Source organism: Pongo pygmaeus, chromosome 4 (genome assembly GCF_028885625.2).
Source record: "Pongo pygmaeus isolate AG05252 chromosome 4, NHGRI_mPonPyg2-v2.0_pri, whole genome shotgun sequence".
Taxonomy (NCBI): domain Eukaryota; kingdom Metazoa; phylum Chordata; class Mammalia; order Primates; family Hominidae; genus Pongo; species Pongo pygmaeus.
In genome coordinates, this window is record NC_072377.2 from 137324602 (window position 1) to 137349396 (window position 24795).

General features: G+C 48.7%; 2 protein-coding genes across 7 annotated transcripts in view; one reads left to right on the forward strand and one right to left on the reverse strand.

Annotated features, from left to right (window-relative positions):
- Positions 1 to 11811: 11811 nt before the first annotated feature.
- On the forward strand, positions 11812 to 15301 carry SOWAHA (sosondowah ankyrin repeat domain family member A). Its single transcript, XM_054487398.2, has one exon. The coding sequence runs from the start codon at positions 12132 to 12134 to the stop codon at positions 13776 to 13778; it is 1647 nt and encodes a 548-aa protein (XP_054343373.1). The 5' UTR covers positions 11812 to 12131; the 3' UTR covers positions 13779 to 15301.
- A 5293-nt stretch (positions 15302 to 20594) lies between these two features.
- SHROOM1 (shroom family member 1) overlaps positions 20595 to 24795 on the reverse strand; it is a 32746-nt gene continuing 28545 nt past the window's right edge. For 5 of the 6 annotated variants that reach the window (XM_054487403.2, XM_054487401.2, XM_054487400.2 and 2 more), the window contains 7 exons: positions 23601 to 24616; positions 23457 to 23512; positions 23058 to 23264; positions 22292 to 22861; positions 22065 to 22206; positions 21692 to 21964; positions 20595 to 21570 (listed from right to left, as the gene is read on the reverse strand). In XM_054487403.2, the coding sequence (XP_054343378.1) occupies positions 21238 to 21570; positions 21692 to 21964; positions 22065 to 22206; positions 22292 to 22861; positions 23058 to 23264; positions 23457 to 23512; positions 23601 to 24578 (2559 nt within the window). In that variant the 5' untranslated portion in view covers positions 24579 to 24616 and the 3' untranslated portion in view covers positions 20595 to 21237. The remainder of the gene's footprint in view (positions 21571 to 21691; positions 21965 to 22064; positions 22207 to 22291; positions 22862 to 23057; positions 23265 to 23456; positions 23513 to 23600; positions 24617 to 24795) is intronic. The other variant, XM_063665211.1, reaches the window with a different exon arrangement.

A 24795-nucleotide genomic window follows, 5' to 3' on the forward strand; every position in this document is an offset into this window, starting at 1 on the left:
CCTAGGATGAGAGTCAGGTATGTAGACAGTAACCTTTGATCCCACTTAGAAAAGGAAAAATCCAAGTGATGAGAGTGGTGTTGGTGGCATAATGGTTATAGTGGTTATAGTGGTGTGCCTAGCTGCCTTCTGATACAATAAGAGTCACTGCCATGTGAAGAATTGTTACTGTTTTGTCATTATCAATAGTTATTGAACATAAGGTACATAGACAGTAACCTGGGACCTCATTCTGAAAAAAAAAAACTCAGAGTGACCACAGTCACTACTATGTGACAAATTCTTGCCATTTAATCATTATAAATATTTATCAAATATTTAGAGCTATACCCCAACTGATGAGGACATAGAATCTTACTCTTTGGAACTTGGGCCGCCCGGGGAACAGGTAGCTGAAAGGAGACCTGTATTCGTCCGTTTTCATTTAGCATTGTCAATATTTCATTGATGCTTAGTTAGGCAACTAAAATCAGTACTATCAATGACTTCTTCCCCAGACCACACACCCTCAAAGGTAGAGTTCACCTTCCTGTTTCTCACTCATTGTTCAGTATCACAAATTATTCCTCTGAAGGCTGTAAATAAAACTCTCCAATATTTACATACCTGATGGTCTCAAAGTGGCAAGCAAGCAGATCTTCTGAGAATCTCTAGACCATCTGGCTGACTACCCACCCTGCCGCCCACCTCATGTCCTGCTCCCTCCACCACACAGACATAGCTTGACTCCTCCCCGAAACACCTCCCCTCTAGAAAGGAGATTCTCAATCAACACCTGACATTCAGTCTTTTACTACAGCTTATTTCAAATTATTTTAAGCTCTCTGTGAATTAGCTCTTAGAATCATTGAATAGGAAACCCGATAAGCTGATGTTTAAGGATTTTTTTCCTACCTTTAACTAAGTTGCTAAATAGAAGGCAAATTAAACATGGTATACTAAGCCTGGTGCAGTGACACATGCCTGTAGTGCCAGCTAGTTGAGAGGCTGAGGCCGGAGGGTCACTTGAGCCCAGGAGTTCCAAACCCAGCCTGGGCAACATAATAAGATTCCATCTCTAAAGACAAGCAAACATGGAACACTAGTACAACAAGAGTTTAGGGGATAATTGAGTTATTTCTACCTGTCATCTCTAAAGCCAAGACAAAGTTGTTTCAACGAGGAATGTTGTTGGTGAATTTCACATTTCCAGACATTTGGTGCTGTAATCTCCAAGCCCATCTGCATAGGTGATATGGTTTGGCTGTGTCCCCACCCAAATCTCATCTTAAATTGTAGCTCCCAAAATTCCCATGTGTCATGGGAGGCACCCCGTGGGAGGTAATTGAATCATGGGAGTGGGTCTTTCCTGTGATGTTTTTGTGATTGTGAATTAGTTTCGCAAGATCTGATAGTTTTATAAAGGAGTGTTTCCTTGCACAAGTTTCCTCTTGCCTGCCTCCAGGTGAGACGTGCCTTTTACCTTCCACCATGATTGTGAGGCCTCCCTAGCCATGTGGAACTGTAAGTCCGTTAAACTTCTTTTTCTTTATAAATTACCCAGTCTTGGGTATGTGTTTATCAGCAGAGTGACAACAGACTAATACAATGGGAAGCTGCATGGAATACAAGTGTGACCTCTGAGTTGCTAATTCATCCACCTTGACCAAGCAGGAACTCCATTTCATAACTAAAGAAATGGTTAAAACAGCACTTTGATTTCTGTGGGATGGGTGGTGATATCCCTTTTATCATTTTTTATTGCGTCATTTGATTCTTCTGTTTTTCTTCTTTATTAGTCTTGCTAGCAGTCTATCAATTTTGTTGATCTTTTCAAAAAACCAGCTCCTGGATTCATTGATTTTTTGAAGGGTTTTTTGTGTCTCTATCTTCTTCAGTTCTGCTCTGGTCTTAGTTATTTCTGCTAGCTTTCGAATTTGTTTGCTCTTGCTTCTCTAGTTCTTCAAATTGTGATGTTAGGGTGTCGATTTTAGATCTTTCCTGCTTTCTCCTGTGGGCATTTAGTGCTATAAACTTCTCTATACACACTGCTTTAAATGTGTCCCAGAGATTCTGGTATATTGTGTCTTTGTTCTCATTGGTTTCAAAGAACACCTTTATTTCTGCCTTCATTTCGTTATTTATCCAGTAGTCATTCAGGAGCAGGTTGTTCAGTTTCCACGTAGTTGTGTGGTTTTGAGTGAATTTATTAATCCTGAGTTCTAATTTGATTGCACTGTGGTCTGAGAGACAGTTTGTTGTGATTTCTGTTCTTTTACATTTGCTGAGGACCAGAGGTACAAAGAGGAGCTGGTACCATTCCTTCTGAAACTACTCCAATCAATAGAAAAAGAGGGAATCCTCCCTAACTCATTTTATGAGGCCAGCATCATCCTGATACCAAAGCCTGGCAGAGACACAATAAAAAAAAGAGAATTTTAGACCAATATTCCTGATGAATATCAATGCGAAAAATCCTCAATAAAATACTGGCAAACCAAATCCAGCAGCACATCAAAAAGCTTATCCACCATGATCAAGTCGCCTTCATCCCTGGGATGCAAGGCTGGTTCAACATATGCAAATCAATAAACATAATCCATCACATAAACAAAACCAATGACAAAAACCACATGATTATCTCAACAGATACAGAAAAGGCCTTCAACAAAATTCAACAGCGCTTCATGCTAAAAACTCTCAATAAACTAGGTATTGATGGAACATATCTCAAAATAATAAGAGCTGTTTATGACAAACCCACAGCCAATATCATACTGAATGGGCAAAAACTGGAAGCATTCCTTTTGAAAACAGGCACAAGACAGGGATGCCCTCTCTGGCCACTCCTATTCAACACAGTATTGGAAGTTCTGGCCAGGACCATGGGGCAAGAGAAAGAAATAAAGGGTATTCAATTAGGAGAAGAGGAAGTGAAATTGTCCCTGTTTGCAGATGACATGATTGTATATTTGGAAAACCCCATCATCTCAGCCCAAAATCTCCTTTAACTGATAAGAAACTTCAGCAAAGTCTCAGGATACAAAATCAATGTGCAAAAATCACAAGCATTCCTATACACCAATAACAGACAGAGAGCCAAATCATGAGTGAACTCCCATTCACAATTGCTACAAAGAGAATAAAATATCTAGGAATCCAACTTACAAGGGACGTGAAGGACCTTTTCAAGGAGAATTACAAACCACTGCTCAATGAAATAAAGGAGGACACAAAAAAATGGAAGAACATTCCATGCACATGGATAGGAGAATCAATATTGTGAAAATGGCCATACTGCCCAAGGTAATTTATAGATTCAATGGCATCCCCATCAAGCTATCAATGACTTTCTTCACAGAATTAGAAAAAAGTGCTTTGAACTTCATATGGAACCAAAAAAGAGCCCACATTGCCAAGACAACCCTAAGCAAAATGAACAAAGCTGGAGGCATCATGCTACCTGACTTCAAACTATACTACAAGGCTACAGTAACCAAAACAGCATGGTACTGGTACCAAAACAGAGATATAGACCAATGGAACAGAACAGAGGCCTCAGAAATAACACCACACATCTACAGCCATCTGATTTTTGACAAACCTGACAAAAAGAAGAAATGGGGAAAGGATTCCCTATTTAATAAATGGTGCTGGAAAAACTGGCTAGCCATATGTAGAAAGCTGAAACTAGATCCCTTCCTTACACCTTACACAAAAATTAATTCAAAATGGATTAAAGACTTAAATGTTAGACCTAAAACCATAAAAACCCTAGAAGAAAACCTAGGCAATACCATTCAGGACATAGGCATGGCAAGGACTTCATGACTAAAACACCAAAAGCAATGGCAACAAAAACCAAAATAGACAAATGGGATCTAATTAAACTAAAGAGCTTCTGCATGGCAAAAGAAACTACCATCAGAGTGAACAGGCAACCTATAGAATGGGGAAAATTTTTGCAATCTACCCATCTGATAAAGGGCTAATATCCAGAATCTACAAAGAACTTAATTTACAAGAAAAAAAAAACCCCATCAAAAAGTGAGCAAAGGATATGAACAGACACTTCTCAAAAGAAGACATTTATGCACCCAACAGACACATGAAAAAATGCTCATCATCACTGGTCATCAGAGAAATGCAAATCAAAACCACAATGAGATACCATCTCACGCCAGTTAGAATGGCGATCATTAAAAAGTCAGGAAATAACAGATGCTGGAGAGGATGTGGAGAAATAGGAACACTTTTACACTGTTGGTGGGAGTGTAAACTAGTTCACCCATTGTGGAAGACAGTGTGGTGATTCCTCAAGGATCTAGAGCTAGAAATACCATTTGACCCAGCCATCCCATTACTGGGTATATACCCAAAGGATTATAAATCATGCTACTATAAAGACACATGCACATGTATGTTTATTGCCACACTATTCACAATAGCAAAGACTTGGAACCAACCCAAATGTCCAACAAGGATAGACTGGATTAAGAAAATATGGCATATATACACCATGGAATACTATGCAGCCATAAAAAAGGATACGTTCATGTCCTTTGCAGGGACATGGATGAAGCTGGAAAACATCATTCTCAGCAAACTATCACAAGGACAGAAAACCAAACATCACGTGTCCTCACTCACAGGTGGAAACTGAACAATGAGAACACTTGGACACAGGGTGGGGAACATCACATACCGGGGCCTGTCGGATGGTGGAGGACAGGGGGAGGGATGGCATTAGAAGAAATATCTAATGTAAATGATGAGTTAATGGGTGCAGCAAACCAACATGGCACATGTATACCTATGTAACAAACCTGCACGTCGTGCACATGTACCCTAGAACTTAAAGTATAAAAAATAAAAATAAACAGCACTTTGAGCCAGGCACATTGACATGTGCCTGTCATCTCAGCAACTCGGAAGGCTGAGGCACGGGATCACTTCAGCCCAGCAGTTCCAGACAAGCCCAGGCAACATAGCAAGACTCTGTCTCAAACAACAACAACAACAACAATAAAAGACCAGCATTTTGCAGGCCTCTCAGATTAGGCCCTTCCTAATTCAGACACTGTCCCACGTGAAAGAAAAGCTGACCCCAGGGAACACTATTCTAGCTTATGGAATGAAGTGTTACCCATTAAAAGAAAAAAAAAGAAAGAAAGAAAAAGAAAAACTGACCCCCCAAATGCCCCAGGGGTAGGGGAGCAGGTATTCTCTTTTAAATAAAAACTCAGGCCGGGCACGGTGGCTCATGCCTATAATCCCAGCACTTTGGGAGGCCGAGGCAGGCGGATCACGAGATCAGGAGTTCAAGACCATCCTGGCCAACATGGTGAAACCCCGTCTCTACTAAAATACAAAAAATTAGCCGGGCATGGTAGTATGTGTCTATAGTCCTAACTACTCGGAGGCTGAGGCAGGAGAATCCCTTGAACCCGGGAGGCGGAAGTTGCAGTGAGCCGAGACTGTGCCACTGCACTCCGGCCTGGCAACAGAGCGAGACTCCGTCTCAAAAAAACTACAAACAAACAAAAAACACCTCATACCTGAGAAGGCAAGGGACTGAAAGGGATGATTAAAGATGGGTAGCAAAGGGCACCAACTGCTGGAGATTAATGAAGCCAGGACACAGCTTTCCAAGTCTCCGTGGACCAGGCCTGTGGCTCCCTACTTAGCAACCAAGCAATAGTCTGAGCAATCAGAGAAGCAGCAGCCTGAAAAATGAACTGCAGAGTCAAAAACTCAGTCTACAGCAGAAACACGTGAGCTGACACTTTCACTCAGATTTAGAAATAAAGTTCTTTTGACCTTAGAGAGAAGTGGGCTTAACAAGCTGCAGGCATGACAGAGGTCCCTCTTGCTTCCCCTGGGCTGGAAGCAAGAACAAAGCACAATTTGTTCCGGAAGTTGACCGCAAAAGCTTGATATCAGGGCAAAGTCCCTTTACAGCCACTGCTGGGCAGCCCATCCCCCTCAAGTCCCTGGAGCTCCTGCCTCCTGGGACCGGAGGAACTCTTCTTTACAGATGAGATGTATTGGTGAGACACCAGGGGGCAGAGGTGGCAGGCTGCGATGGGTAAACCCAATGGAAGGAGCCGATTTGCACTGCCATGGTAGGGGAGAAGACATTTACAAACATTAAGCGTCCGCTACAGCTCTTGGTGGGGCCTAGGCATGGGGTTCAGAGGGTAGTGTGGATTGGAATAAGGGATAGAATAGAACAGAATATAGGCCAGGCGCGATGGCTCACACCTATAATCCCAGCACTTTGGGAGGCCGAGGTGGGCGGATCACCTGAGGTCAGGAGTTTGAGACCAGCCTGAACAACATGGTGAAACCCTGTCTCTACTAAAAACACAAAAATACCGTTGGCAGGCACCTGTAATCCCAGCTACTCAGGAGGCCGAGGAAGGAGAATCACTTGAACCCAGGAGGCAGAGGTTGCAGTGAGCCAAGATCGTGCCATCGCACTCCAGCCTGGGGGACAAGAGTGAGACTTTGTCTCAATAATAATAATAATATAAATGTAATTATATATTTAATGTAAATGTAATGTAACACAGTATAAGATTATGAAATTATTTTATATTTAAATATTGTAGCTTTAAAAATTACAGAGGACCTCTACCCTGATCTGCTTCATATTTAAGATACTGAGATAAGAACAAATAGCCTTCCTATTTCATTCTCCATGTTCAAGACACATCATGGAATTTTACCCTTGCTATAAATATACATTTTATATTTGATTTTCCTAATGTTGCGGGCAAACTGCTGGGTCACTGGAAGAATTGATTCTCTGGCCTCACTGGCAACAGGGCATCAAAATTGAAAAGCAGCCTGGGGAACTGGATGTCATTGGCATCTTCACTGTAATGTTTGCTCAACCTATAAACTTATCACTTAAAATATTAAAGCAGAGTATGTTCAGAAGCATAAGCATAAATAAAAGTTTAAGTGAGGTATTTGTGAGGAGTTTTTCCCTACTTTATTTATTAAACATTCAGAACATCAATTTTAAATCATCAGTGACCTAACCTTGCATGGTAAATGAGCATAGGCAGGTAGCCTGGGGTTCCAGTTTGAGCTCAGCCAATTGTTAACTGTGACCTTGGCCAAGTTTCCTTATGTAGCTCAGAGCCTGAAGCCTGTTAAGCACTGTCAATAAACTGCTTGTACTAGCAATTCCTGCTCAATCAGTATTTAATCCTTGTCTATTCTTAGCGATCATGAAACCACCATTGCAAAATTATAACTGAGACAGTAAAAGAGATCTGACCTTACTAACTCCATCTTGCTTCTAACCTCCAAGTTGTCTTTGTTCATTCCTGAGCATAGGCCAAATTAACTTTGGGAGAAACTTAGTTTATAGTTTGAAACAAAGATGGTAACAGCCCTTTCCCAAAATGAACTAGACTGCCTTTGTAGAACTAACAAATTAGCCAAAAGATTAGATTATGGTTTAGAAGTCATGCAGCTGGAGGCTGCAAGATTCTAAACCTCCCCAAATTGCCCCTGGGGATAATGTCACTATTGTGAAGCCTAAGATCAGTTCTTGAGATATTTTGCAGACCCTGTACTTGATGGATCAGCTGGCACCACCCAGACTGGTAAACTGGCTCATCTGGTCTTGTAGCCCCAACCCAGGAGCTGACTCAGTGCAAGAGGACAGCTTCAACTTCCTATGATTTCATCTCTGACATGACCAATCAGAACTCCCAATTCACTGGCCCCCCCCCACCCACCAAATTATCCTTAAAAACTCCAGTCCCTAAATTCTCAGGGAGACTGATTTGAGTAATAATAAAACTCTGGTCTTCTTGCACAGCCAGCTCTGTGTGAATTACTCTTTCTCCATTGCAATTCCCCTGTCTTGATAAATCGGCTCTGTCTAGGCAGTGGGCAAGGTAAATCCATTGGGGGGTTACAATCATAGTCAAAATTAGTTCAAACCACATAAATCAATAATGATCTTTAACAGAGAGTGCTCTCCGTCATCTCTCTTCTTGGAGACAAGAGATGGTAACAAAAGTCCAAGTTGAGGCTTCACTACCTATGAGATCATGGAAATGACTTTTCAAGGAACACAACAATTGGCCCAGAAAAAGCTAGGAAAATAAAATATAAAAAGTAGCTATTGAAATGAAAATTAAAACAAAGGGAATATAACTTTAAAAGTGAAAACAAGACAATATAATGCAAGTTCTGTTCCTGAAGTATCTTTGGCACCCAATCCACTGTCCGAGCTTGGTAAGCCCTACCATCTTCCACTGGACCCTGCCACTACCTCCCCAGGGTCCCCTCTTCCGCCCATTTGCCACACCAGCCTTGACTACAGTAACATGGGTTCTTAGCAACATGCAGTCTAATCCCATGTGTACCAAATGGTGTAGATGGTTATGTATATATCTATGGATGTACAGAGAAAAACTCCTCACAGCATAAACTAAAAAATATCAAATGGCTCTCTAACATGTGATATATTCTTTTTATATTTTAGAAACTATTGAGAATTGGAAAAAACATTATTATTAATTCTATAATTAGAAAATAAAGCCACTTTTTAAAAAGAAGAAAGCAAGCTCTCAATGACATTCTACTGCAAACAGGGTAAAGTCCAAACTACCATTTAAGGCCCTTCACGCATCACCCCAGATGACTTTTCCGATGTCATATTTTTCTATATCCCTGGCACACACCATGAACTTCAAACACACTGGACACTCTTTACCCTGAATTCAGCCTTCACAGTCCCACTTTCTTCTTTTGTTGTCCAGGCTGGAGTGCAGTGGCACTATCTTGACTCACTGCAAGCTCCGCCTCCCGGGTTCACACCATTCTCCTGCCTCAGCCTCCCAAGTAGCTGGGGCTACAGGCTCCCGCCACCATGCCCAGCTAATTTTTTTGTATTTTTAGTAGAGACAGGGTTTCACCATGTTAGCCAGGATGGTCTCAATTTCCTGACCTCATGATCTGCCCACCTCAGCCTCCCAAAGTACTGCGATTACAGGTGTGAGCTACCACACCCGGCCCACAGTCCCACTTTCAAGCTTTCACCTATCCTGTTCTCATAGCCTGCCTCTTGGAGATGTCCCAGGCCTCCTTCTTCCCTATCCTTCTCCACCCCTTCACCCCCCGCGCCCCACTTGCTCTTGTAAGTACCTGGAGCATTCATTTGGCTATGTCACATAATTAATTGTATTTAATATGTTTTTCTCTTCTCCACTAAGCAGTAAGCTCTTCAAAGGCAGGTTGTGTCTTCTACCCAGAGTATCTGGCTTACAGCCTTGCACCCAATGATATCCAATAGATGTTTGCTGAGATAAATCATTGAGGAATGCAGAGCATGATACACCTGAGGCAGTTGCAGAAGGCTTTACAGGGGTGGGCCTTGAGGTGGGTCTAAAGAATGGGTAAGGTACGCCAGGCACGGTGGCTCACACCTGCAATCCCAGCACTTTGGGAGGCTGAGGTGGGTGGATCACCTGAGGTCAGGAGTTCGATACCATCCTGGCCAACATGGCGAAACTCTGTCTCTACTAAAAATAAAAAATTAGCCAGGCATGGTGGCACATGCCTGTAATCCCAGCTACTTGGGAGGCTGAGGCAGGAGAATTACTTGAACCTGGGAGGCGGAGCTTGCAGTGAGCCAAGATTGCGCCATTGCACTCCAGCTTGGGCAACAAAAGCAAAACTCCATCTCAAAAGAAAAAAAAAGGGGGAGGGGTAAGGCTAGATGCAGTGGCTCACACGTGTAATCTCTGGAGGCTGAGGTGGAAGGCTCGCTTGAGGCCAAGGGTTTGAGACAAGCTTGGGCAATATAAAAATAAAATTAGCTGGGTGTGACGGTGTTGGGTGTGATGGTGCGTGCCCTACGAATTCTACTCCTAGGAGCCTATCCTAAGGAATTACTCAGAAAGGTGCACAAAGTCTTCTATATCAACAGCATCATTTATAAGAATTAAAAACTAGAAACAGTATAAACAATGAAGAATAAGAAAACAAAGTATAATACTACATTTATTTGATGCTATCATTAAAAGTTGTATGTTTTTGAAGGCTAGCTATTGTCACTGGGAGGAATGCTCACAATATAAAGTGAGGGGGAAATGTTTAAATTGTTTGCTTCTTGGGGATAGGGCTGAACTCAGAAATTGCCCCTGGGGATTGAATTGGGGCATCCAATCCAAAATAGAAGACATTTTAGTCTTCTATTTTCCTTTTCAGTAATACTAATAGTAGTGACTATACTACTACTACTAATTTGAATGATTACTGTAAGCCAAGCATTATGCTAAGTCTTTTGTGTTTATTTTCTCACTTAATTCTCTCAACCATCTGAGCAGGTAAGTACTATTTTCATGATTCCTTTACCGACAAGAAAGCTGAGGCACAGAGAAGTCAAGGCATTTGCTCAAGGTAGAGCCAGAATTCAAGTGTGGAATGTTGACTCCAGAGTCTTGTTTTCTTAGCTACTACAATATGTTGCTTCTGGTTATATATATTTGTAGTACTGCATTTATTTATTTATTTATGAGACAGGGCTTGCTCTTGTCACCCAGGCTGGATGGCAGGCACCATCTCAGCTCACTGCAACCTCCACCTCCCGCGTTCAAGCGATTCACCTGCCTCAGCCTCCGGAGTAGCTGGCATTACAGGCGCGTGCCATCACACCCAGCTAATTTTTATTAAATGTATTTTTAAGTAGAGACGGATTTCACCATGATGGCCAGGCTGGTCTCGAACTTCTGACCTCAGATCATCTGCCCAACTCAGCCTCCCAAAGTGCTGGGATTAGAGGCGTGAGCCATCGAGCCCGGCCTGCATTTTAAATTAAGGAACTGATTCTACCTCTGCCAGGCAGTTCCCTCAACTAGAAACCTCTTCCGCGTCTACATAACTCCCTGATCTCCTTCAAGTCCTTGTTTAAATGTCACTTTCACAACGAGTACTATCCTGACTGCCCAGATCAAAATTGCAACCTGCCCCTCATGCGTTTTACCCCGCTGTGCTTTTTTCATAGCATTTATTTAGCATATCACATAGTTTTCGGATTCACCATATGCTTCTGTTCTCCTCCAACATATGAGCCCCACTAGGTCACGGGTTTTTAAATGTCTTGCTAACTGATGCATCTTAGCCAAAAAAAAAAAAAAAAAAAAAAGTCCTGGCACAAACTACGTGCTCAGTACCTATCTGTGGAACAAACGAAGGTTTAAAAACATAGCATGACTCCGCATTGCTTTCTTAAAGCATAAACATACACACACATATGGGAGAGAGGGAGAGGATATTTCAAAATGTTAATGGTGATTTCAGGTGATTTTTTTTCCTTCTTTATGTTTTCCTGTTATGTTTATGTTTCCTGTGGTTTTATACCCCAAATCCTGCGTGAAAATGTATTATGTTACCATGAGAAAACTGCTTTTGAAAACGTCTCTCTAAACCTACAGTAACGTGCATTGCCGCGCAGAGTGAATTGGTTTTGCTGTAAATCTCATGAAGCCGTTTTCCTGCATGAAACGCAGTAAAAAAAAAAAACAAAAAACAAAAAACTGGAGCGGTATTGACGACCTTTAAAAAAAAAAAAAAAGGATTGTTTTGAAAAAAAAAGTGTTTTGCAGTTTTATTAAAGGTGTTTTGGTGTTTTATTAAAGGATTAAAAATCCATTCCTCCTTGGCCGACCGCGGCGTCCCTAGGGAACACACCCACCTAGCAACCGGGACCAGAGCTGGAGCGCTGCGCCTTTAATTCCGGGGCGGGCGGGGGGCGGCGGGAATTTCTGCTACGGTTCCCTCTGCATCTCGGGGGCAGCTGTCACCTGTAAGGAGAGCGCGGCGCGGGGGATGGAACCCGGCGCCCATCGGACAGAACACAAAGGCAGAAACCTACCCCGAAGGCCGGGGCCCGGCGGGGCGCTGGGGGTGGGCGCTCCCCGCGGCCCCCGGCGCCCTTCGCCCCGAGACGCCCCGGCCCGGCGGCACCGGCGCGACCGAGGTCCAGCTTCGGGGACACGCCCGGCCGGCCGCGGGGAAGGCGCCAGGTGAGCGCGGCCGCGCCTCCCGGAACCCCGCTCCCGCGCGTCCCGCGGCGACGCGGCGCCCACCCGCCCCGGCAGCCAGGAACCCAGGGCCCCACCATGGCGCTGGCCGCCGCCGCCGCCGCTGCGGCTGCCGGGGTGAGCCAGGCGGCGGTGCTGGGCTTCCTGCAGGAGCACGGCGGGAAGGTGCGCAACTCCGAGCTGCTGAGCCGCTTCAAGCCGCTGCTCGATGCGGGCGACCCGCGGGGCCGCGCCGCCCGCAGGGACCGTTTCAAGCAGTTCGTCAACAACGTGGCGGTGGTGAAGGAGCTCGACGGCGTCAAGTTCGTGGTGCTGAGGAAGAAGCCGCGGCCCCCGGAGCCCGAGCCCGCACCCTTCGGCCCCCTGGGGGCAGCGGCCCAGCCGTCGAAGCCCACTCTGGTCTGGCCGGGGGGCGCCTCTGCCCCGGGAGCTCCGCCCTTGGTCCCGGTGCCGCGGCCAGTGGAGCCGCCAGGGGACCTGGGTCTGCCAACAGAGCCACAGGACACCCCGGGGGGGCCGGCCTCCGAGCCCGCTCAGCCGCCCGGGGAGCTGTCCGCCGACCCACCGCTTCCAGCCCTCGAGCTAGCCCAGGCCACCGAGAGACCCTCCGCAGACGCGGCCCCACCGCCTAGGGCCCCTTCTGAGGTGGCCTCGCCTTGCTCTGATCCGCCAGACCCAGAGCCCGGGCCCGGGGCAGCGAAAGGGCCGCCGCAGCAGAAGCCCTGTATGCTGCCCGTGCGCTGCGTCCCGGCCCCCGCCACGCTCCGCATCCGGACGGAGGAGCAGGGCCTGCGCCGGCAGCTGTCGGAGGAGCCCAGCCCGCGGAGCTCCCCTCTGCTGCTGAGGCGGCTCTCCGTGGAGGAGTCCGTTCTGGGCCTCGGCCTGGGCCCGGGCCGCTCCCCGCACCTGAGGCGCCTGTCGCGCGCCGGCCCGCGTCTGCTGAGCCCCGACGCCGAGGAGGTGCCCGCCGCGCCGCCGCCGTCCGCCGTGCCCCTGGAGCCGTCCGAGCACGAGTGGCTCGTGCGGACGGCCGGGGGCCACTGGACCCACCAGCTGCACGGGCTGCTGCTGCGCGACCGCGGCCTGGCGGCCAAGCGCGACTTCATGTCTGGCTTCACGGCCCTGCATTGGGCCGCCAAGAGCGGTGACGGCGAGATGGCGCTGCAGCTGGTGGAGGTCGCGCGGCGCAGTGGCGCACCTGTCGACGTGAACGCGCGCTCCCATGGCGGCTACACGCCGCTGCACCTGGCTGCGCTGCACGGCCACGAGGACGCTGCTGTGCTGCTGGTGGTGCGTCTGGGTGCCCAGGTGCACGTGCGTGACCACAGCGGGCGTCGCGCCTACCAGTACCTGCGGCCCGGCTCCTCCTACGCGCTACGCCGCCTTCTTGGCGACCCAGGCCTGCGAGGCACCACGGAGCCAGATGCGACCGGTGGTGGAAGTGGCAGTCTTGCTGCCAGGCGCCCCGTACAGGTGGCCGCCACCATCCTCAGTTCTACCACCAGTGCATTTCTGGGCGTCCTGGCTGACGACCTCATGCTCCAGGACCTGGCCCGAGGCTTGAAGAAGTCGAGCTCCTTCAGCAAGTTCTTGAGCGCCTCGCCCATGGCTCCACGTAAAAAGACAAAGATCCGCGGTGGTCTGCCAGCCTTCTCAGAAATCTCTCGTCGACCTACTCCGGGGCCTTTAGCTGGTCTAGTGCCCAGTTTGCCTCCAACAACCTGAAGGTCCCTGGGGCTACCACCTGGTTGATCTATCGTTGCCTGCTCGTCGCAGTCCAAACCCACCCAAGACTGCAGCCCAATCAACGCCTGGAGCCTCATTCTGTTTCCAGCTTTGTCCAGGGCAGCCTGTTTTACCCAGATGGGCCTGCACCTCCAGCTTCTTCCTGAAGCATGACCCATCTCCAAAGATGGGATTTGAGAAATCAGTGAGAGCTTCCTATAAAGAACTCCAGGAGACAGCCTGAACTCTAGAGGGAACTTGAAATCCAGGGTCAAAGGTTAAGGGGCAGCAGCTGGTCTGGCCCCTGAATGTCTTCACCTGATGCCTCTGCAGCTACACAATCTCAAGCCAGAACTAGAGCAAGGGTCTCTTTAAATGTTGAAAGATGTTAGGTTGTCAGCTTTAAGATATGTGGTGGTTTTGTAATTTGATGATTTTATTCTGTTTTTAAATTGAAATGAGGTAAAGCAACTTTCATAATAACCTTTTGGAATTATATTTTTCCACTTTTAGGCAAAGTGCTTAGACATTTTCAATTTTTTTGCTAAATACTTTGGAATTCTATTTAAAAAATAGATGATCAAGATCTAAAGGAAATTAATCCCAACCAACAAACTTAAAAGTTTATCTACCTCATTTTAGGCAATCAAGATTCTGGGGAGTCTTGAACACAGAATAATGATTGTGACCATTATGAATGTAACTAATTTCAGTTGTACTGTGAATGCTAAATATTTGCAAACAAGTACATCTTGAAAGTAAAGGTGACTTAGAGAAAAGAGACATTTTGACAGATACTTTTAATTTGTGGTTGTCTCCATCATGAAATATGAACATGTGTTTGGCACTTGTGGGTGGCTATTTTGATTTGGCATGAATACTTAATTTTTTTTAAAAATTGTGGTTTGTGAATTGCACCTTTGTGCCATGTTTCTGAATCTGGTTTTCAAATCCAGTGGAGCCTTTCAGTGCAATAGGTGAATATTAAAAGAAAAAAAGTAATAGTATTATGACAGAAAAATGAGCGATTAAATAGTAATGGATACAATTAAGGAGCAACTATTTTATATGACTGTTCTGTACAAACAAAAAGTATGTAATACCCATTTTAAAAAAACATTTGAAAGTAGACAACTTATTCCAAAATAGCAAATGCAGAATCTCTGCTCAGTGAGCTTGGATGAGTGGCTTAACTTCTCTGGGCCTTTGTTCCTATCCATAAATGAGAAAGTTTGTAGATATTGCCAAGATTTCCCAGGCTCAATACAGTGTAATTATTTTATGTTTTTAAAGATATGAAATCTATTTACTCAATCAATTTTTTAAATATCATATTGTGATAATGCTCTGCTTTTGCAAATTGTGTTTGCATGTCATTAGTTATATCAAATAGTTTTGTGGCACAGGGTAGTGGAGCTTCCCTCCCCACCCCCATATGTATCAGTGAAGCCTTTGAAATTACTTAAGGCAGTCTTTCATGGAATGTTTTGATTGAGCAATGAAATAAACAGTCCTCCATTTTGTTTCCGCTTGAGTGGTGATGTACTTCCCTTAAAAATTCTACAGTTTTTGCTATTGTATTTTTCTTTTCTTTTTATCTAATTTCTTTTCCTTCATTCTTCTGCCTCTTTCAAGCATTCTGTTATTGAAAGAAGTTGGATTGCTCTGCAAAGTAAAGGAGTCAACCACACATGGATATCGTAATGGAGAACTGTAGATAAATGTGGGCCCTGATGTGACCTTCCCCACCTTCCTTGCCTGGAACTCTGCATAAATTATTTTAAAATGCAAATTAAATCTTCTGCCTCTGCCGAAAAATTGTGGGAGACACAATTATAGCAATTGGAGTAGCTGACAGTCTAGAAAACAGAATAAAATACTGGAGATTTTCCATGGTAAAAGAGACGCCTGACTGAGACAGGGCCTCAGACAAAGGTCACAGACACAGGTATGACCTGCCTTGATAAAGACAACATTTAAACCAGCAAAGTAGTAATAACAATAACTAATGTTTATTGCACACTTAAATGAGGAGGGTCATCTGAACTGCCAGAAGAATCTTATGTGTTTCAGAAGAGTGTGCTGCAAGTCTTCCAAGTGAAGTAAAACATTTAGCGAGAGTTTAGGATCAATATACCTAAAGCTCAGGTGTTAGAAAACACTGCTTTTCCTTGCAGGCCAAAGCTTTCTGCAACTATAAGGTAAGCCGATAAGAAATTCTAGTTTCAAACGCATATGGAAAGTTTTTAAGAATAATATATCACCTAGCAGGAGGCACACTGTTAGAAGGGCATTTTCAACACGAACAAAATAATTGTGAAGGCAATTTAGCTGACAAGAATTGTCACAGGGATGAAATCACTCCTTTTAATGAGAGAGAATTGTTGATGTAGATGGGTATGAGTCATATCCATAGCAAGCTTTTAAGTAAAGTTTTACATATCCTTTAATGGAGGTTGAAGGTTATTCTTCAGCATGTCTCCTTTACCTAATGGAGATCCAGGGTGATGCATATACTGTATAACCTGTGCTGATTAAGTGCCAGGCACAATTCTAAACACTTTGCAGGTATTAATCGCAAGTTTATAAGGTATGTACTATTTGTATCTCGATTTTAAAGTGAGGAAACTGAAGCCTAGAGAAGTCATAAGTTACTTGTCCAGGCCTCACAGCTAGTAAATGCAGAGCTGGAATAGTCTCCTGGTGCTCTTTTTCATGACACTGTCTGCTATCCTATTGCAGGAAGCAGGGTGGGCTCATCTCAGCCCTTTTTACTCGTTTAGTGTCTTTGGGCAAGTCACCCAGCTCCGCAAACCCCATCTTCCCTGTCTATGGGACAAAAGGCTTTCTGTACCTATTTCACAGGCTGTGGGGGAAGGAAGAGCACATGGAATGAGTGGATAGAGCTCTTTATGAACTGCAACACCAATGTGGGGTGCCGAGTTGGTTCCAGGGGGTAAATGGCTGCATCCCAAAACCAAATAGCTCTGATTTGTGGATCTGCTTTACATGATCATTCTTTTTTTTTTTTTTCTTTTTTGAGATGGAGTCTCGCTCTGTTGCCCAGGCTGGAGTGCAGTAGTGCAATCTCAGTTCACTGCAACCTCCGCTTCCTGGCTTCAAGCGATTCTCCTGCCTCAGCCTCCCAAGTAGCTGAGATTATGGTCACGCACCACCATGCCCGGCTAATTTTTTGAATTTTTAGTAGAGATGGGGTTTCGCCACGTTGGTCAGGCTGGTCTCAAACTCCTGATCTTAGGTGATCTGCCTGCTTTGGCCTCCCAAAGTGCCGGGATTACAGGCGTGAGCCACCGCGCCCTGCCATGATCACCATTCTTTTAACATGTTAGTGATTGTATACATAAGTAACAATTGACTCTACTAGGAAAAATGTATTCCCACAAGAGGGAAATTATCCCATATTCTGTACATATCACTTTAGTTAAAATAGAAATAATGTCTTTCTAAACTCACATTCCTCTAGCATTCCTACTCCCACTGCTATTCAGCCACCTGAGCTGGACTGCAGTGGTGGGATGTCGGCTCACTGCAACCTCTGCCTCCCCGGTTCAAGCGATTCTCGCTTGAAACGATTTCCGTGCCTCAGCTTCTCGAGTAGCTGGGATTACAGGCGTGCACCACCACGCCTGGCTAATCTTTTGTTAGAGACAGGGGTTTCACCACGTTGGCCAGGCTGGTCTCGAACTCCTGAGCTCAGGCAATTTGCCCGCCTCGGCCTCCCAAAATGCTGTGATTACAGGCGAGAGTCACCCCGCATTTATAGGCGCCTGGCCTATACTTAGGTTCTCTTTTGCTCTCCAGATAGCTTTTGCCTTGAACCCGCCTCACCTGTTTGGAACTGCCACACCTCCGGACTTCAACCTGGGGCCGGGGTGCCTCAGGTGTGCCTGCAGGGAAGAGAAAAGAAAGCAGAGACATCGAGATCTAGATTCTCTCCTCAAAGAAAAAAAAATCCTCCTCGTGGGAAGTGGGTGCTGATTTAAACATCAAAGACAACAGGTAAACTTCCATTGTGACCTTCCACGCTGTAGCTAGGCAGACAGCAACACTATGGGGTCCTCAGCAATTGCCGCCTCCCGCATTCCTGGGCCCCCAAATGCCCCTTTCACCTGTTTCTCTCTGCAGCCCTCAACCACATTTGACCTAACTTTCCTGAGCTCCTGGTTTACATGTGAATGCACAGAACGGCTATTTGTTCCAATGAGGAGCCCTGAGGTTTGCGCCAGCCGCTCTCAGGGGTACGTTTTGTGCCGAGCAGGATGTTCAAGACAGACTGCGCGCCGGTTTCGGGCACTGCTGAACATGGCTTCCCTGTTCCGTTTCTAATTTACAGCCTGAAGGTAAAAAGTACACTGATTAAATCCACGTTAGGAGGAGCAGCGGGGGCGGAATAAGCGAGCTCGGGAGGCGGCCGCGGGGCCGCCTGTTGCCCAGCAACGATGCCAGCCGCAGCCTGTGCTCCCCCAAAAGCCCAAGAGCACCGCGGCAGGCAGCCAGGAAGGAGGATGGGGCAGGGGAGCCGGCGGCTAAAGGAGATGGGGGGCAGATACCCCTATAGGGACCCATGCAACCCGCTTTCTCACCCTGGGAGACTACGCAAGGCTTTTTTTTTTTTTTTTTTTTTTTTTTTTTTGATACTGGTGTTCGAAATCAAAAAGTGCACTGATCAAATCCGTATTAGGAGGATATGATTTAATCAGTGTACCGTTTAAATCCCCCCACACCCCTCTCCCCGACTGCCCTCTCTCCCACTTGTCATTGGCCAGCAACTTTCCAACAAAGGCCCGGTGGCAAAGACAGCCAGCCTTTCCCTGTCTGGCTGGTCAGTTTCTTCCTGAAAGAAGCAAAAGGCTCAGCTCCAGCTTTCGGGCCTAACTGCTCAGCAGGGCAAGTCAAAGTCCCTGTGGCTGGCCCAGAGGGCCTGGTAAGCTGGAGAAGCTGCGAATGGCGAAGCGTAGGTACCAGCTTTCACCATAAGGACAGCGCCCTCTGCTGGCAGTATCCTGAAGGGTCAGTTCACCGGGCTTCTGGTCCCCACAAAGTCTTGAAGTCTCTGGTGCTGATACGGAACAAATATGGTGAGCTCATTCTTGCCCTCTGGAGAAATAACGATATGGAAGGGAGAAAACTGGGGCAAGAAGACCGAGGGAAGATAGAAGGTCCACTGCAGGAGGTGTGGCCTTATTTTGGGGATTCTCCTGATCTGGCAAGGACGAGCACAAAAGCCTCATATTTATTTCCCCACGGAAAAACCCAGCGCACAAAGTCCAGTTTAATGGGAAGATGGCAGATGCCCCTACGCCTACCCCCGTGCTTCCCACGCCCAGCCGGACTGGGGATGCTTTGTTGGAAATACACAATTCCCATTGGCTTAATGGATATGTTAGCTGTGTTTCTTTTTTCTTTTCTTTTCTTTTTTTTTTTTGAGATGGGGTCTCTGTCACCCAGGCTGAAGTGGTGGAGTGTATTGGCGCGGTCTCGGCTGACTGCAACCTTCACCTCCCAGACTCAAGTGATCCTCCCACCTCAGCCTCCCAAGTAGCTGTGTTTCTAAGAATACCACAAAGGAATAATGCAGTAGGGTCCATACAGGGCAAAACGCAGAAATTAGTAGCTTCCATCCAGAACATGCCTCTGGGTGTGTTTACTAGGCTGAAGACCTTGGAGCAGAGGCCCTGCCCACTGTGTTTAAAGGGGCAAAGCAAAGCATAATGTTAGAACTCGCAATGGCCTCAGCAGGAGCCCCATATGTTTTTTATAAAAAGGCATAATGTGAGCATTGTTCTGTGCTCAATAGCACAACTGTTATAACAAACGCTTTTGGTATGAATACAACCATTTAAAATTCCCAACCAGTTGCACTTGGTGACAATACGCATCAGAAAACAAGCCCAGGAGCACAGATTTCTCACTTGGGGGTCACTTGGCTATAAATGCACATAAACACGCCTTTTAATGTGCCCAACTTCCAAAAATACACTGAATATTTGTGGAACAATGTTGTTGGCCCCAGCATTTGCAGCTACAAAGGCTGAAGCAGATTTCAACATGTATATCTGAGAACCTAACTTTGATTCTATATACATGGGGTGGATGCACAAATTGAGGAGTCCTACGTATCATACCACTCCAGCCCCCAACTTCCCACTCCCAACCATGGCCCACCCTCAGATTACAACCACTGCTATGTCTCCAGGTCCTTAGTCCCAGCATGGAGGGTCTTGAGGTTTCCCACCCCTCACCTTCAGCTCCCACCCTCGACTGCCCGCCTCAGGCCTGGCTGAGCCAGTGGGATCTCTGAAGGAGAGGAGGATAAACAGTGTTGATAACATAACTGGAAGAAGAAAGTGCTTTCTGGGTCTTGGAATGAATGTCCCCAGATGTCCAAGTATTCTGAATATTTGTCAGGGCATTTAGGCAGCACAGCATCTGAGCCCATTTCAGTAGCTTGAGTCTTCAAAGGAGACAGGACTCCTACTTCTCTACTGATGCTGGGATGTTGGCTAGAAACCAGCTACAGAATCCGGACTCAGCCAATCAGACCTAGGCCTTTGTGGCTGTGACACAGTCACTGGAACAGTTAGGAAATATTGGTGACAGTGGAGTTGAAAGCCCAGTATTCCCCTGGTCCCTCCTGTTTTCAAGCCAGGTTCTCCAGACTAACTAGACATTGGCAGGGTTGACTGATATTCTGCCAGCAAATCCCTCTTCTGCTCTAGTCAGCCAGGGCTGGTGACTGTGTAAACAAGACCCCTCTCACTCCTCCCACAGCTATGCTGCAGGTGACACATACACTTTTCTTAACAATCTTTATTGAAGAAAAAATAGGCTGCTTTGCACCTTAAGTGCTCCTCTGTCTTCTCTCCTCCCTCCAACCAACCCCTGCCAGCCCCACACTCATCACGAAATGGGGGAATACTGCAGTTTTTAAGATCCATAAATTAATTACCAAATAATCCACAAGGCCTGGTGAGGCCACATGAGAACACTTTGGAGGAGTATCTTTTTTTTTTTTTTTTTTTTTGAGACGGAGTCTTGCTCTGTTGCCCAGGCTGGAGTGCAGTGGCACGATCTCCACTCACTGCAAGCTCCACCTCCCAGGTTTACGCCATTCTCCTGCCTCAGCCTCCTGAGTAGCTGGGACTACAGGCGCCCGCCACCACGCCCGGCTAATTTTTTATATTTTTAGTAGACATGGGGTTTCACCGTGTTAGCCAGGATGGCCTCGATCTCCTGACCTTGTGATCCACTCGCCTCGGCCTCCCAAAGTGCTGGGATTACAGGCGTGAGCCACCGCGCCCAGCTGGAGGGGTATCATAGAAAGGCCTGGCCTGGGTCCTCCCCAATCCCTCAAGGGAAAAGCAGAGACTAAATCAGCATCACCCCACTTACGTGGGTGAGAGGTAGGGGCGGTGCACCCCACCCTCTCCACCTATAACTATGTAAGGAGAAGAGAGAAGGGCGGCTGAACTGGAGGACAGGTCCCTGAGGGCCGCGCCGGGCTGGGAGACAGGGGATGATGGCCAAGGTCGTCCCTGATGGCATCCAGTTGGTCCTGAAGGAGGCGGATGCGCTCGTCCAGGCTGCGCTGCTGGGCCAGGACGGCGGCCTTGCCCGCCAGCAGGGCGCAATAGACGCGCAGCTCCTCCACCGGTAGTGCTCGCACCAGCACCTCCCGCACGGCCCGCTCGCGCCGCGCCACGTGCTCCTTCAGCTCCTTGGCGTCCTCCTCCTGCCGCTCCAGGAGCCGGAGTCGCTGCAGCAGGGAGGCCTGGAGCCGCAGGAAGAGGCGCCGTGAGCCGGGTGAGGGCGCCGCCGCTCCCGGAATGGTTCCAGCCGGAGACAGCAGGCCCCTCACCGCCCTACTCGCTTGCAACCTGAACCCTTTTTACCTGCTCATCAGGGTCGCTGTCCGAGGCCTCCCGGGCCAGGGCGCGGCGCACGCGCGCCAGGCGACTGCCCAGCAGCAGCAGAAGGCCAAGCACGCGCTCTAGGTCGGCCATGAACCGGCTGAACCGCTCCAGCTCCCGAGGGGCACAGGCCTGGCGCACTGCAGCCTCCAGAGTCGCTTGGCGCCTGGCCCACGCTTGTGCCTCCCCCTGCAGCCGCTCCTGCTCCGTGTGAAGGTCCTGAAGCATCTTTTGGAGGACGGCGGCCAGCTCCACCTGCAGGGAAGGCTCAAGGCTGGGGCCAGGCTCATGACTTCTCTGCCCAGGCTCTGGGCTCCTACCCACCCCCAGCCTCCACCAGCCCTTCTCCACTCACTTTCTTGTCCTGGATGCTGTTGTTTGGTGCAGGGAGCCCCTGGCCACATGGCTGGTCAAGCACAGGGTGGGTGGCAGGGTTTTCAAGCCTTGTCTCCTCCTGAGGAGCTGGCAGGAGCTGGGTGAAGCTGAACTGATAGTACCTGGGAACAAAACCAGAGCTCCCTGAGTTTCCTGTCCCCAACTTCAGGGGCTCGGTGTCCAGAATCCCTAGTACCCCTCACTCACCCTGCCTCAAAAGTACCGGCAGCCTCCTCTCCAGCCTCCCCACAGGCAGGCCGCATTGCAGCCCGGACCTCTGCTAAAGGAATCAGTCCATCCAGCAGGCCCAGGGGTGGCTCTGGGCTGGGCTGGGAAGCAAGAGGGTCACATAGAGAGGGATCTAATCTGGCCAGCTCCTGAACCAGCTCCTCGACGCACTGACTGGGCCATGTGAGCCTGGAACCAGGCTGGCCAGTGCCCCTGGCTAGGGCAGTATTGTGAGGGGGACCTGGAGTATCATTGCCTGAAAGTCCCAAGGCATCAACTGGGAGAGGTTTGAGGAGGTCACTCTCTGCAGCTGTGGGGGGATTGATGGTCAGTCCAGCGGGGTCAATAGTTGGGATGTTATCATTTGCAGTCCCAGTGGGGGTATGGCTTGTGGGCCTGGAAATACCTACAGAACCATTCACCCCCTGCCAGCAGTCATCTGCCCCTGCAGTTCCTGGACACGCATGGAGCGGGTACTCTGGGGGGACTGTAGCCTGGCCAGTTCTTTGGCCTAAGCCAGTTCCATACTGCTGGTCAGAGGCATGGACACTGGAAGCAGAAAAGACACTGAATCAGAAAAAGCTCCAGCCACAAACAAATGGTGGCCTCCAAGGGCCATCTGTCCCTACCCCCATCACCTGGAATCCCAGGCTCCAGCTAGGAGAGCATTCCCACCCCTCTAGTGTTTTGTAGATGTGTGTGTCAGGGGGGTGCCTCACGATGCTTGGAAGCAAGAGGGAATTACCTGGCTGGGGACCCCTGGGAGGCATGGGGGTCTGGTGGTGATGTCATTCTGACCAGCGGGGCCTCTTCTAGGAACACTTCATCAGGAAGGGAGGGGAGCCGGGCAGGCACAATGCAGGTCTCTGAGACCCTCTGTTCACCGTCGGCAGGGCTGCTCTGGGGTAACTCTGCAGGATACACCACCGCAGCCTCCTTCTGAGGCAAGAACCTGGAGGCAGGGACCCCATAGTGACCACAGTGGAAGGAAGCTCTCGGTGTTGCACCAGGCCGACAGTAGGGTATTTGCAAAATCACCAGAAGGCTCAGACTGAGGGTAGGTAGGAAGTCCTTTCATTTTTTGGGCAAAAGCTATGCAAGCTGCTTCCCCCTAACTTGGTCCAGAGTGGTCTGTGTCTCTCACCTGGAAAGTCTGGTCTGAAACAATGGTCTGGGGGTTTCTGCTCCTGGGGGAATAGCCTGGAAGGGTGAACAGTCGACTGAAATGTGGCTCAAGTTGTGTTTCCCAGATGCTCCCCTCACCAGCCTGCATCTCCTGACTTCATACCTGGACAATGGGTATGGTCCCTCCTGATCCTCCCCAGGAACCCAAGACTTCGCCTGAAGCGCTCCGACTCCGACTGCCGGGCCTTAAGGCATCACCGAGCTTCAAGAACCCGGAGTCCAGGTTCATGGAGCCTTGGGGCTGCGTCTCGGGCAGCCATCCAACCTGGTGATCTTCAAACTTAGCCAGCGCCGGATGCTGGAACTCCAGGGGCTCGGGCCCAGGGAGGCCAGAGCTGGAGCAGGCCTCACCCAGGCATTCCCCCGCCGGCCCACCGCCCCGACCCACACGATCCAGCTTTCCTGGCTCCGAGAAGCACCACTTCCGCTGCTGGTTGGCGAGGGGACCCCGGCCGGCAGTTCCTGGCGCAGGAGCCCGGGAGCGCGCCGGCTCCCTCTCCCCGCCCGGGTGGCTGAGTGAGGCGGAGCACGGGTGAGTCGCCGGGGGCCGCGCTGGGACAGTGGGCCGCAGACGGGCGGGCAGGCTCATGCGGAGCTCCTTGCGCTGGAACGACGTCTCCCGGAGCACTCGCCGCTGCGCGCCCTGAAGCCGCTGGCGGTAGGCGGCCCTCGAGGCCGGCGGGCTGGGCGGCTCGGCAGCCCGTGCCGCGGCCTCCGCCTCGGCCGCCAGCGCGTACAGCAGCGGGGTGGCCTGCCTATTCAGTGTCCCCGGGGTCCCCGGGACCTCTGTTGGCTGCGGCCCACTGCGGGCGGCGACGGCGGGCCGGGGCCGCGGGGATGTGCAAAGGGCAGCGTCGGGCGGGGCGGGGCCCGGGCCGCCCCAAACTACGCGCACGTAGTCCCAGTCTAGGTAAGGAAGGAGGTCTGTCCCCGGCGACTGCGTGCGCGGCTCGGGGCCGCCGGAGGCTGCGGAGAAAGAGCTGTAGGCCGAGTCCGCGCGCATGGACAGATGCCACAGGTCCAGGCCGCTAGTGGACGAGGCCGGGGAGGCGCGGTCGCCTCCAGGTCCCAGGGCCTCCATGGCTGCGCGGATGAGTGCTGAGGCTGGCTGCGTGGGTCCTGGGAAAACACAGATGTGGTGCTGGGTGAGGAGCTCCGGGTGAGGGCTGGGACAGCCTGCTGGCCCCGCCACCACGGACGGCCAGACGCTTACACTTCCCCTCCCTGGTCACACCGTCACAAGCGCTGGCATCCCCCAGATTTTGGCAGAGCCACCTTGGCATCAGAGGTGGCAGAGG

Bases quoted from the DNA above. Each gene is read 5' to 3' on its own strand.
- SOWAHA (XM_054487398.2), top strand. From the start codon at position 12,132: ATGGCGCTGGCCGCCGCCGCCGCCGCTGCGGCTGCCGGGGTGAGCCAG.